Genomic DNA, 13,262 nt, shown 5'->3' with positions numbered 1-13,262 from the left:
CACCAATAGAAGTATCTTTATGAAGTTCAGAACATACAGTTTCACTCAAAATCCCCAAAGTTCATCAGAAGGTGGGACCTTGGTGACTCCAGTGTAGGTGAGTGCAAATTGTCACAGGGTTACGGCTGTGGTAGGTGGGGCAAGCACTGCAGTATGCAGTTGAGTTGGAATGAATGGTCAGGGATAGACTGAAACACTGCGAGCTTTACTGCTGAAGCCTGCATCCTGTGATCCTGCATTCTAAATCTGGTTTAGAAATCACTCTTCCAACACTTTGTCTCCTTTCCATTGGTCCTATTCCAAATGCACATCCTCTGTGAACAATTGGTGCTCCTAGTCCCAGGCTGCTAAAAAACTCTAGCAGTTTTCCAGCTCCATAAGCCTGCTAGTTTTTGAGCTACGTGTGGACTTCTTCACATTGACACTTTTTAAAAAATTCCTGTTGCTGGATTCCCCATCCCCACTGTCTCTACGCAGGTTTACCAAGGTGCAATCCTTTGTCTTCTGGGTCTGTTGCATATCTTTTCTCGTGACTGTAAGCAATTTGATGCAGGGACAGTCTTCACAGCACCATGTGAGTGCAGAGTGCACTTTTCAGCTTTATTAAACTACAGCAAATAAGCTGATTCTATCCTAATGCATTATGAAGTATCCTAAAACCAGTTGATTATTTTCCTGATGCTCTGGTGTGAAGTGTATATGCGTGTGTGCGCAATCCTGCTTCTGTTAGTGTGAAGTACAATAATATAGGTTTTTATCTTACTAAAGAGTGATCACTAGGCTTTTTTTTTTGTTTTCCCTACTGCATCATTTCTGTTTCCCGCTTTTAATTTTCTTTCAAGCCGAATTTTAATCTCAGGATGTTGCTTGAAAGTTTTAAATGCATGAACTGTCTGTGGTTTGAAGACTCTCATGCACCAGTGGTATTATAAATTCACGGTGTCTGACACAGCTAATGACAGTTTTTCTCTGGACATTTATAGAGCTCTTTGTTGATTTGTGTGCCTGTAGTATTCAAAAGAAACCTTGTAGGTTTATTGGGTTTTTTGTTTGTGCTTTTTTGTTTGTTTTTTTGTTGTGTGTTTTTTTTTTTTTTTAAATTTTAAATTATGTTTTCATATTTCCATGTGCAAAGATAAGAGCACTGGAGGAAGGAGTACAACTACAATGCAACAGTCCCACTGTTTAGTTTTATTCTGTTGCTTTACCTTCTCGTGTAGATACTGTATGTTTCAGATTGCAATATTACATATGCATTAGACCAGGACAAGAGATATTTTGAGAAGAAAATCTTTGAAAAAAATGACATAAAGTGAAATTAGATAAATTGTATTTTTAAACACATATGGAGAAGCGTCCAAATATGTAGTGCTGCTCATGCAGGCAAGCAGTGCAGTGCTCACTGCCAGACTGATTCCACGTCTGTAGTAACAGCAACGGGGAGGAATATTTAGTGTTTCTAAAGAAAGGGAGACAAGGATTGAGAAAACATAACTGGCATTTCCATTTTTATTTTGTTTTACTGGAGCAATATGTCTTGTTGGCTTGTACTGGTTCATTTGAAAATTGAGCTCTGTTTTTCTCAACATTTGTTTTATACTTTTAATTTACCATGATGTAATTTAAACTCAGATCTATTTTATGTAGGTCGGTCTCAGACTTGCAGGTCTCTTTGGCCTTTAGAAAAATGTATTCTCTAAAAAAATGACTGGTAGGATTTTACTTCTGGAAGTCAAGTGAATGCAATGTTTTTCTTTCAGATCAGGATAACAGCAAAGCGCTGTTGCATGTTTAAGTCAGCCAGGTGATGAGCTTGTCCATTTGACTCTTTGATCAGGACTTCTTAAGCTGTTGAAAAATTTTCAGTCTTCTAGCTGCACATTTACTCTGGTTTTTAAAAGTTATGCGTGATCTGCCAGCATCCGTTATATTCTCTTTCTCCTTAGCAATGCTGTAGTCCATTTGTTGCAGTAGCCTGTTTGCATGTTGCTTTGATGCAGGAAGGAGAAAACAAAGTCAAACCACTAAGCTGTAGCAAGTCAGGGGAATGTCCTTCAGAATTTTGAAATATATGAGAACAACTTATGTACTTTTGCTCATAAATACCCTTTGGACATGGAACCCTTCTTCCTCATTACTTTTCTTTCTTTTGTATGCTTTGTTAATTAATGTAGGCTTCTTTGGTTGCAAGGTTATCTGGAATTGGTTCATTTTTAGTCATTCCTCTATTGTCATTAATGAATTTGACTTGGAGCAAATGAAATAGTGGCACATGTAAAATGTGAATGTGTATTTTGCAAAGTTTTATATAAGAATATAATTTATTTGTATAGTTGCAAGATGAGCATATTCTACTGAGTTGCATACTAAGGCATAATGGTTTGCAACCAAAATAATTATTTAAATTTGAAACTTGGGGGCACCTGTATTTGGAGACTTTACTCTAAAAAATGAAAGTTTTGATTTAGCATGCTAAATAAGTATCCATGCCTGATGGCCCTGCTCGTGGCAGAGGGGTTGGACTAGGTGACCTGTGAAGGTTCCTTCCAACCCAAACTATTTTATGGTTCTATGAAAAGACTAATGCACGTGCTTAACTGTGTAAAGAACTGGCATTCTCTGGCTTAATTAAGGCCTTACACCGCATGCAGAAATATAGATTATGTAAAATTGTGGGATCCCAATGCAGAGATGGGGTCCTCCCACCTGGGGCATGAGCGAGCGCTCTGGGAACGCCTGCCCTTGGCAGAAGGCAGCTCGGCGACGCTGAGTGGAGCCTGCCCTGCCTAAGAGACACTGGGTGTTGGGACGATGCTGCTGGGGGGCTCGGGGTACCTGAGGCAGTGGGGATTTGCTCGTGGAGCCCTCCTGCCCCTCCCACGACAGTGGGGCCCAGGGTGGTACCTCTGCCTTGTCCCACAGCCTGCAGGCAGGTGTTGTGGGCTGCAGGCTTCTCCTGGGCTGGAAATGAGGAGAAGGGTAGTTGTGGGATTTTTTTCCCTTCCTTTAAGGTGAGGACAGGTTTTTTTGAAGTTCCAGGGGGCTGTCTGTGTTGAAGGGCATTGAATGTTTTCCTGTAGTGGGGATTGTCCTAGGAATGTGGCAGTTTTTAACGGAAACACTTTTTTTCTAATATTACTGTTTCTGAAAGTCATTTTTTGTTGTTTATTGTCAGCCCTCTAGTCCCTCTTCTATGCATCCCTTTGTTCTGCTTCATCACTTTTCATCTTTACTTCTGAGATTATACAGAGTATTGCCCCAAACCCATTTATTTTCTTTCTTCGTCCTCTCTGTGCTTCGCAATTCTGCTAAACCTATTCTCATACTTTCCTTTTGCCAATTTTTGCTTGGTGGCAGTTGTTGTTACACTTTCCTCATTATTGTTAAATGGTCTGTCACCCTTGTTTCCTTTCTTTCAAAAAATCCAGCTGTTCAGAATAAGCCAGGAGAGATAGACTATGCAGTTAGCCTTGGTATTTTGAGTAATGTTTAGCTACTGGTGGAAGCTGAAAAATCATTTGGTATCCTTTTGAATATCTTTGTTTCTTCCAAAAGGTAGTGAGCAGTATCCTTTGTTTTGAGATGTAAATCTGAATAGCTATTTATTTTTGCATGATTGGAAGTAAACTATTTGCAGAAACGATAATAGAGAAATTAACCTGAACTGCTATTATCCTCTTCCATGTCGTTAAAGATATGGGACTGATTCTAAATAATTACTCTGCAGAGGGACTACAAAAGGGAAAGTGATATTCAGATTAGTTTATTTTGTTTTAGCAGCAGGTTTGTTAATATATTGAGCATGTCCTTTCTTTGCAGATCATGTTAGGCAACAAAGCAGTGTACCGTGCAGTGAGATTGCAGGTCATAAGTGGGGTATTGGTGCAAAACCTTGCAGCCCTTTCTCTGATGGTCAACAGAGAGAATCACGTCTAGAATGAATGTTTGTCAATGTTCATGGATTCTTCCACCATTTAGAGCACTTACCCATCCTCAGTTTCATGATGAAAACTTTCATTGCTATAAACTATTTGGAGAAAATACAATATACCTTGTTAAAATTCGCTTTATGATTTTAAATGAGTTCAATACAGGTGACTGCAGCTATACTGAATGGAGAGGGGTCTAAATGTTTACTGACGATATTTTCATTGAAGGAATGCGATACTGTAGATTACCTAATGTCATGGGCGTTTTTTTCCAGGACTTCTGATGGTGGAAAGACAGTTGGTACCATTGAAGTCAATCTTGTGAAGATGGGAGAGCTAGAGGGTGGAGAAACGGACCACGTCACCACAGACTCCCAGGATCAAAAGGTAAAAACTTCAGTTCATTGTACAAAGTTAATCAGAATGATCAGCTGTACCAGATGTCTAAATTACTATTTCTGAATTGGTTGAAATATACATAATCAAAAATTTCTGGAATAAAGTACTATGTACACCTTATCTCCCTAAACTAAGAATACTTTTTCTTGAAAACATACAGAATAATACTCTATCCTCACTTTCCTAGTCTCTTCCCTTCTTTAGGAAGAAAAAAAAGAGTTGATTTTGACCTCAACTGACCATATTTAATCACTCCTGATCAAAAAACTGTCCATAAAGACATAAATACACCATAAATCTGATTTCTTTTTCCTTTGGACAGTTCCTCTGTTTTGTGCCCTTGAAGTCCTGTTCATGTGGATTTTTATGTGCAACCCGTGCCCACAATACTGAAAACCTGGAAAGAATGACAGACAGGCAAGCCAAAGAAGAGGTGAATCCCCTTGTGAAGGAGCAGGTGTACTGCTATTACACTACGGTGCATTCTGCTCTTTATGAAAAAAACTGACTTGAGATAATGGAATGGGAATGTAAAATTAAGGACTGCATTTTTTTGTTTGTTTGGAAGTAACATAAAATAATGTATTTTTGGAGAGAAGGGTGTTATTCTGAATATCTTTTCTGCTCTGCTAAAACAATATGCCTTTTGGGCCAGACTATGAGGATAGATTTTACAGTTCTTCTTTCACCATTCTTCTCGAGGGACCTCAACACCCTTTTAAAACAATGGACCAGTGGGACTAGTTCCAAAGAAGCCAACGAACACTGGGAAATCTTTCTGGTTTTGTACTATAAGTCTTCCACAAGATATACAACATGAGCTATCTTTTCAGCATTCTCCTTTGTTTTCTTTCTTTTTTTTTTTTCCTTCCATTTCAAAGTGTGGAAAGAGACATCTTGCAATTATTTGAGATGAGATTAATGAGCTGTGTCTAGCTTGGGGGAGCCAGAAGCCTTTAATAGCATCTTTCTAGGAGTTTGCAATACTTCTCAAGAAAGACTGACCTTGTGAGAACTGTGTTTTCTGAGGTCTTTAAAGGAGTTCTTAGTTCTTATGGATTAGTTCCATCTTGATGTTGCATCATAGAGTCTTGGTTTATAGGTTCATAGTAAGGATGGAATTGTGAGAATGTAGAGGTACTGAATTCAGAGAAATAATTTCTGAATTAGGTTTGCTGACTCATTAGATAAACTACCTGCAGGTAATTTCTCATGGAGGAGTAACGTGTTAGTTAAATCTGAGACATCAATTCACAGAGAATACATCGTGTCTTGCTCTTTGCTTTGAGCTCTGCAAGAGAACATCTAGAAACTGGGGGAAGCCCCAGGAACAGAGCTCCCTGTCACCTTTAGAGGCTCTCTGTTGGTGTATTTGGATTGCTGTCTATTGGTGTGTTTGGGTTTGTGTGTGTGTGCTTTTTTTTTTCCTCTCTCTTTTTTTCTCCTGTGGGAGGAAGTAGCATTAAAAATATTCCTCCTGTAGTATATTTAACATACGTTTACATGGGTTGATTTTTCTGTAAAGTTTTTATACTTTTTTTTTTTTACACTAATCATATAGGAGGCATCTTCCAATTCACTTGTATAACAAATTACTTTTATCACAAACCATAACCACATTTTAAAGACTTTTTGTGGTTCCTGCTTTTCCCTTATTTAAATATTCATGAAGTGCTTTCTGCCATTGTGCATGGGAAAACTGCATTGTCAAAAGAAACCTCCCTGAAAGCACAGATCTTGTCAAAAATTATTTTAACCTCTGCCATTGTATTGGTAGGAAACCTTCCTGTTTTATTATGGAATAGCTGATCATATTTTGCCATTTCCTCTGCTCTAATTCTGACTGTGTTGCAGTATACTGGAACAGAAATATAAAGAGAAAAATGTAAATGATAAGGCTTGGGAAGTTATATTATCAGTGATGGTTTTTTCAGTCTGCTATTTATAAACTGCTATGAACTTCCTTGTGACACCCGAATGTGTTACATTTGTGGTTGCATTTCTTTTGTAGTGTGCATTGGTTCGTGAATGTACAGCCCCTGAAGGCATAAGTGGTAAAGACAACTTGCCTTCATTAAATGCAGGTAAGTATTCTAATATGCATAGAAGATGACTGTTGCAACGCTATGTTAGATCCTGAAGAAATCACAAAGATTTGGGGCAGAGCTCTTAAAAAAAACTTCAAATGATGAACAGATTTTTAAGTTTAATATTTTAATGTTTTGTTCATGTTTGACAGTATCATTTTACTGCAAAGCATGGGGAAAATTTTCAGAAATGTCAATTATGCTTTCTGAAACACTGCTAAAATCTCCCACTCTGTCATTTTTACCGTTCAATGATTTTCAAGACTGTCAGTGACTTCAGTGGGCATGGAATTAACCTCATAAGTTTTCATCATGTCATTGCATGACATTCTGTTAAAGTAATTATGCATTATTTGCAACTAAATACCCCAGAGAATTAGTCTCTCTCATAGCTGATGAAGTGGCAATTTCAGTTTGATCTGGAAGCTGAATGTCCTAAAATGACAGAAGCTGTTGGCAACACATTCTCAATTCTAGGTCAACTCTGGGCTTGAGTGTACAGTGTTCCACCAGATCTATTTCTCTTTCATTAAACTGAGAAATATTACATGCTGATATGCTGCACCATAAAAGTTTTATTAGCCCAAGTTTATGAATCGCCATTACTTTGCAGTAACAATGTCACAAATAAGTTATATGGGTCATCTGTGCAACCACAGCGCTGTCAAGAATTCTGTGTATTTGCTGCATACAGTTGAAATGTTACTGAAGTTTTAAAACCTTGAGTGGAACTTCTTCATATGACTTCACTGATGGGAGAGGAGACTTATTAGACTAGTTTTGCAGTCTGGAGGAAGCACTAAAAACCTCCAAAAAATAGGTTTTTCCATGTATGTATGAATGCTGTAATTTTTTCATGTGATTTGTTGAGAGTAGGTCAGAAGCAGATAAAAATTTCTTCTTCAGAACTGCCATTTCTTTTCATCAGCTCAATGTAAGACTAGATAAGTTTGTGAAAGAGATATTCATTGAGAATTACTAATTTCCCAGGAACTACATATGGCTCCAGAATTGCAAATAGCTGGAGGCAGAGAAGAGTATCTTGCATCTCTAAGTATCTATTTATGGCTCTTCTTGGAGACAAGGTACAAAGCCAGCTGAACTCAGTCCAGCCATTCTTTGATGCTGATTCTGTGTGTCACCCAGATAAGTGGGTCTTAGAGAAATGGCATTTCTGTTCAGACAAAATGTTACTGATTCACAACTATGGTGGTTTTTGGTGGTGGTTTGTGTGTTTGATTTGGTGTTGTGGTTTTGTTGTTTTGTTTTGTTTTGTTTTTTCTTCTTTTTTCTTTTTTTCCCCTGCTCCCTGTGTTGGGTGGGTTTGATTGTAGTTTTTCCTTGTGGTGGTTGTTTTTGTGTTTGTGTCTTTTTGTTTGGGGTTTTTTTGTTTCTTTTGTTTTGTAGGGTTTTTTTAAAAAAATTTTTTTGTTTGTTTGTTTTTTGTTTTGACGGGTAAATGCTGTAGTTTGGTGAATGTGTTTTGTTGGAACTGCTGGAACTTCCAAAGTAGATGCCATTTTTATGAATAATGAAGTTTAGAGCACTTTGTCAAGAGTATTTGCATGTGATTCTACAGTATATCTACACAGTGCTTAACATTTCTACATTTATTACTTTTGTATACAAACACACAACAACAAAAAACCACACCCAAGTTGTTTTTTAATAAAGTCAAACATACTATGGGGATTTTGTCTTTTTTTTTTTTTTTCTCTAAGAGTTGAGGGGAAAGAACACAACTACAGATGCACGTACAAGAAATGACAGCAGGCAGGATATTGGAAAGAGTTTTCAGAGGAAGTTTCTTCTAATAAGTCCTTGTTTCAGTCTGTTTCCTGTGCTTGTGATTTCCTCTTCTCACTCCAGTGCTGCCTACAGGTTGTGTCAGTCCCACTTTTTCTATCAAATTCACATTTTCTTAGCAAATTTTAGCTTTCTTTTTTTTTTAGTACTGGCCATCCAGTCAGACTTCTTCCCCAGCAGGTCCCTTGCCTGGGCTTCTTGTGGATCAAAGCCCTTGGTGTTGCCTGGAGACTGGCTGTGGGTACCAGCGCTGCCCTGAAGTGTTCTGCACCCCACACCAGCTCTGCTCAGAAACATATTCATCCAGTCTGTATGGGTGACTGACATGTGTGCAGTTTTGTTGGTATTAGAAGCTAGGAAGGATGCCAAAATTTTCAGTAAAGGTAGACCCTTGGTGCATGAATGAGCTGTTAAGTTTAAGTTTTGAGTTTTTACATACCGGGGTTTCTTTCTCAAGACTATATTGTTGTCAGATCTGCATGGATTGCCATGGATATGGTAAAATGCACGTCTCTGTAGAAGATTTACTGTCAGAATTCAAATTTCTAAAGCACAGGACTTTCATAATTCCGACATCAAAGAACGTCCCGTGTTTTTCTGGCCTCGTTCTATGTGCAACTGGGCCATTTTAACTGAAAATTTCAAAAAATTATCAGTTTAAGCCAGACAAATTTCAGCGTGGCAAAATTAGAGGCAATCAAAAGCAAGGACTGAGGGAAAAGGAACAATATCAGTAATGTGGCAGAAGTTGATGTTATCAGGTTGCCTGTAATGTTAATTGCCTGCACTGCTTTCCCTGCGGTGTACATACAGGGCTATCTACAGTACAGTATATATTCTAGATATGTATGTGCTTAGTACATGTGTACGCTGTTGTAAAGATTTCTGATTCTTTCTGTCTCATGTTCTTTATGAGGCCTTCAAAACTTATGAAACTGAAAAAATACCCCTATGTGAATCTTTACGCCTGTAGGCATAGATGCACATTGGCACTCTTCTGAAATTTAAATCTTAATGTAAGGAACTAGCAGCCCTCAAGTGAATTATGAGGCACTTACTCAGTGAGTGGGAATGAGTATCATATTTCACAGAAACTTATCACTATTCCATTTAAACTCCAAGAGATTGAATTTATATGTCTCAAAATTCAGTTATTTATTTACAACACTGGAGAGTTTTCCAATTGTTTGCATGTAAACACATTGCACTTTACAAAAAAAAGAGAGAATAAAAGTAATTGAAAATAAGTAAAAATTAAGAAAGTTGAAATTATCCTTCCAGAGATGGAATGCTTAATACACCTATGGTACAAAGGAAGATATAAATAGAAGCATTGTTAGTAAATTAGCACATAGTAGTTGTGTGCTTTGATCTATGTTCGATGTGGAACAAAAAACCACAGTATTCAGTCTTCTATTACTTTTTTATTTTACTTGAAGGGAAAGCAGTGTGAAGGATATTGCATGGAATAAAAAGCACAGAGGTCTTTCAATTTAAAAATGATAATATCCAAAAATATGGAGGTTAAATAAATGGCGTTGGCTGTTAGACTTCATGCTATAGAGAAAGGCTTTTAACTTTTTTTTTTCCCCCTCATTTTAAGCACTGCAGTTCATCTGGTCTTTTTGTTTTGTTTTCAGTACCTTTCATGATCACTGTCTAAATTCAGGAAGGACTACCTTTATGAAACTTGCATTCATTTTCATAACTGGTTTTTATATAAGAGCCAAACCTAGTTTTGCCATTCTTACTATTTGGGTGGTTTTACATGCCTTCTGGATTTATTTTGTAGACAACTTGTTGTAATTAGAAAACAAGTCTTATTGTAGTTAAAAAGACAAATACATCTGAGATGGAATCACATGACTTCACTATTTCTGTGTAAGAAAATCGTATTGTGTGGCTCTTTTTGACAATCCCAAGCATTAGCAATACTGCAGATAGGATTTATTTGGATTCCTTGTGAAAACAAAATTCTCAGACTTTTCTCTGTTTTTTGTAAATGAAGTTTTCTTCATAAACCTATGGAGAGATGTTCTGGCCCTTTTTTTAAAACTTTCGATGCACTTGAGTTTACCTCCATCTGAAAATTCAGTCTTGGACATAGTACCTGAAGACTAGTTTAATAATTCTAACAATTATAAAAGTCACAAGTTTGGATCCACATGTTCAGAGTGACTCCTAGTTGCCCATGCTATACCATCATGTAGTCATGTTACTACTTTTGTTTAGCATGGGGGTTTGTTTTGTTGTGTTTGGGTTTGGTTTTTTTATGTGTGTGTGTGCTGGGTTTTGTTTATGTGGGGTTTTTTGGGGGGAGGGTGGTTTTGGTTTTGTTTTCTTCTTTCCTCTTACTGCGATGATGAAAGCGGGGAAATGGGAGGAAAGAGATTATGGAGCTACGTATGTGGATTAGGTTCTTACAGGCAAATGTAGCTTTTTGAATGTAATAGATTCTGAGTGCAAATTTAAAGGCTGTTCCTGGGAAAACATCCTTTGATAACTTCTTAGGAAGTAGAAATTAAAAGGTAAAATAGAGAAAAGAGCCGTTGTCACTCAAAATGCTAGAAAAGTATCAGCCTACTTCTTAATGAACAGATTGTACTACCAAAGAACCCCACAAAACAAAACAACAAAAAACCAAACCGACCAACCGCACAACTGAAACTTATAATCCGTTTTGGCAGGTTTGTGTTTAAGGGCAGACCTGAAATAGCCAAGTTTCTTGAGTGCTCCCCCTGACATCCAAAGGTTGTCCTTCCGTGTCTTGTTAATTGGTGATGATCGGTGCTATATATCTACTTTGTAGATTGGCAGAGGCTGTCAATAGTATTGAAAAAATTATTTAATTAATTAGAAGAATCTCAGCAAAAGAAGAGGAAAATAGGAAAGCATTACAGCATGTGCTGATCAAGTAATATAATAAAGCCCAGACACTGGGTGTAAGTTGTTCATAGGCACAGGACTTGGAGATCCATTTTTGTAGTGGACAATAGCAAAGTCTGTGTGCTGAGGATTTGCAAGCTGTAAAATGTGTGTAAAGGTGTTTAGGCATTGTGGTGTTTGGGGTTTTAGTAGTAAACAAAAATTGATATTATTCATATGCTATAGCTATCAATCATCCGTGAGGCTTATTTCATAATAGTAACTCAGAATTTGGGTTTCGTGAGTAAAATCACTAATAAATAAAGGCATAATTACTCTAAAAAGACTTCCGATTTCCCGTCAAGACTGGTGATTAGAGATCTCAGTAGACTGATAGGAATAGAAAACAATACATCTGCAATTACTTAAACATGAATATTTATAACGTTCTTTATGAGTTGCCAACAACCATTTTAGTACACATATCTTTGGATCTGTGGTGCTATTTTAGTCCTTTCCTAAAGAGCTTCTGCTAAAGAACAGTTTGATTAGATAGACAAGACACTTTGTGTACTTTCGATAACCTGGTCTGTGTTTTTCATTCTCCATAAATCAGTTTACATGGGCAATAATGGTGGCAATGAGTTGTGAAGCTGAAATTTCTATTAGTAGGTGTCGTTTTGTCAGCAACAGTTTCCTCACAGCGCACACGGGAAATGTATTCCTTTGAGTTATAGACCGTTCAGCAGCAGATCAATGGGAGCCTGATCTAAGACAGATTTTTCCAGAAGGCTGATAGAAAGGTACTGTTGGAGGATTTGGATGGCTGTCCAAAGTCATTCTGAGTTAGGAAGCAGTGATGTGTGTGTTAAATGACAATCATTTGTCTCTCCGTAAGCTTAGCAATGCAGTCAAACAAAACTTTTCTTTCGCAGATATTTTCCTGTTTGCTCTTTCTCGAAAACCAGTTAAGAGTAGGAGGGGGATAAAAAAAAATTAAAAGGAGAAAGTAGACATTTTCCACCTTTTATTATAGAGCAAATGAAAGATCTGAATGGAAACATAGCCAACATGTGAGAGCTTCAAGATAAAACAACGTGGTAGGGTTTAAGCAAAACCTTCCAAGACATGGAGTAGGTTAATTTTCTTATGTCAAATTACAGCAGCTAAGAACAGTGTATGCAACAGTGTGTAGTGGCAGTATTGACCATGTCAGTGATCAGGTTGTCTTTAAAATGGCTCTAAAATGGCATCCTCTTGACTGTGTCAGCTGGTTTTAATGTAGCTGCACACCATCTATTTGTGTTAATGACTCCTGTGTGTGCATATCACAGAGAAGCATCAGATCTAGCTAAACGCTGAAGGATGCTTCACTTGCGCCACATAATTTCATAGCAATGTGAGCAATTCTAGCAGATGGTAAGTGGTGGCACTGACTATGTGTGAGTTCATTGTTTAATTGAGCATTCTGTTTTTCCTGACTATGTCTTAAGTGTAAGAATAGAGAACATAATTTACATTCTCACTACACTGAAATGCTAAGTTCACAGGATATCTACTATGTGGGTAAAATGTGATTTATATACTACACCAGTAATTCTTTGTCCTTTACATGCTGCTACAATAAATAAAAATTAACGGTTTTAATAGAATTTTAACGGTTCTAAAATTAATTCTGGAAGCAAGGGGGGGAAATAACACGTTATTTTTGGATGAAATTGCCGTCATAAATTTTCAGTGTCATATAACCAGAGTAAAGTAATGATATAATTTTTCCTCTCTGCAGTATTAAAAAATCCAATCTGTAAGTTATATAGATTCCCCACTTCTGACAACAAGTGGATGCGGATCCGGGAACAGATGGCTGAGACCACCCTCTCTTTCCATGTTCCTAAAGAACTGATCAATCTGCACATAAAGGAGGATATGAGAAGGTAAGGAAGAAGTAGTAGTGGTAGTAAACACTGAATTTTATTTTTCTGATTTGGAATAATGTAAGCAATGAGCTAAAAATATTAATTTATAGTATGAGACAAGCAAAATATAGTGATCTTTTTGGCTGATTATAATTGACAGCTGTATCTGAACAACAGAATTGATTGCTCAGACTTTTTAAGACTCCAGCAATTTCATGGATGTACTGGAGTGCGGACATGACTTTAAACGTGGAAGCATC

At 37.3% G+C, this 13,262-nt stretch overlaps 1 protein-coding gene across 10 annotated transcripts in view; it reads left to right on the top strand.

The window, feature by feature from the left end:
• Window positions 1-13,262, top strand: part of INPP4B (inositol polyphosphate-4-phosphatase type II B) — a 310,888-nt gene that overhangs the window by 193,598 nt on the left and 104,028 nt on the right. For 9 of the 10 annotated variants that reach the window (XM_065633318.1, XM_065633317.1, XM_065633315.1 and 6 more), the window contains 3 exons: window positions 4,205-4,316; window positions 6,340-6,412; window positions 12,873-13,020. In XM_065633318.1, coding sequence (XP_065489390.1) covers window positions 4,205-4,316; window positions 6,340-6,412; window positions 12,873-13,020 — 333 coding nt within the window. Of the gene's footprint in view, window positions 1-4,204; window positions 4,317-4,650; window positions 4,762-6,339; window positions 6,413-12,872; window positions 13,021-13,262 lie in introns of all 10 variants that reach the window. The other variant, XM_065633324.1, reaches the window with a different exon arrangement.

The sequence above is a fragment of the Caloenas nicobarica genome, chromosome 4 (genome assembly GCF_036013445.1).
Source record: "Caloenas nicobarica isolate bCalNic1 chromosome 4, bCalNic1.hap1, whole genome shotgun sequence".
NCBI classification, from domain to species: Eukaryota; Metazoa; Chordata; class Aves; order Columbiformes; family Columbidae; genus Caloenas; species Caloenas nicobarica.
This window is presented reverse-complemented; position numbering and strand designations above follow the sequence as displayed.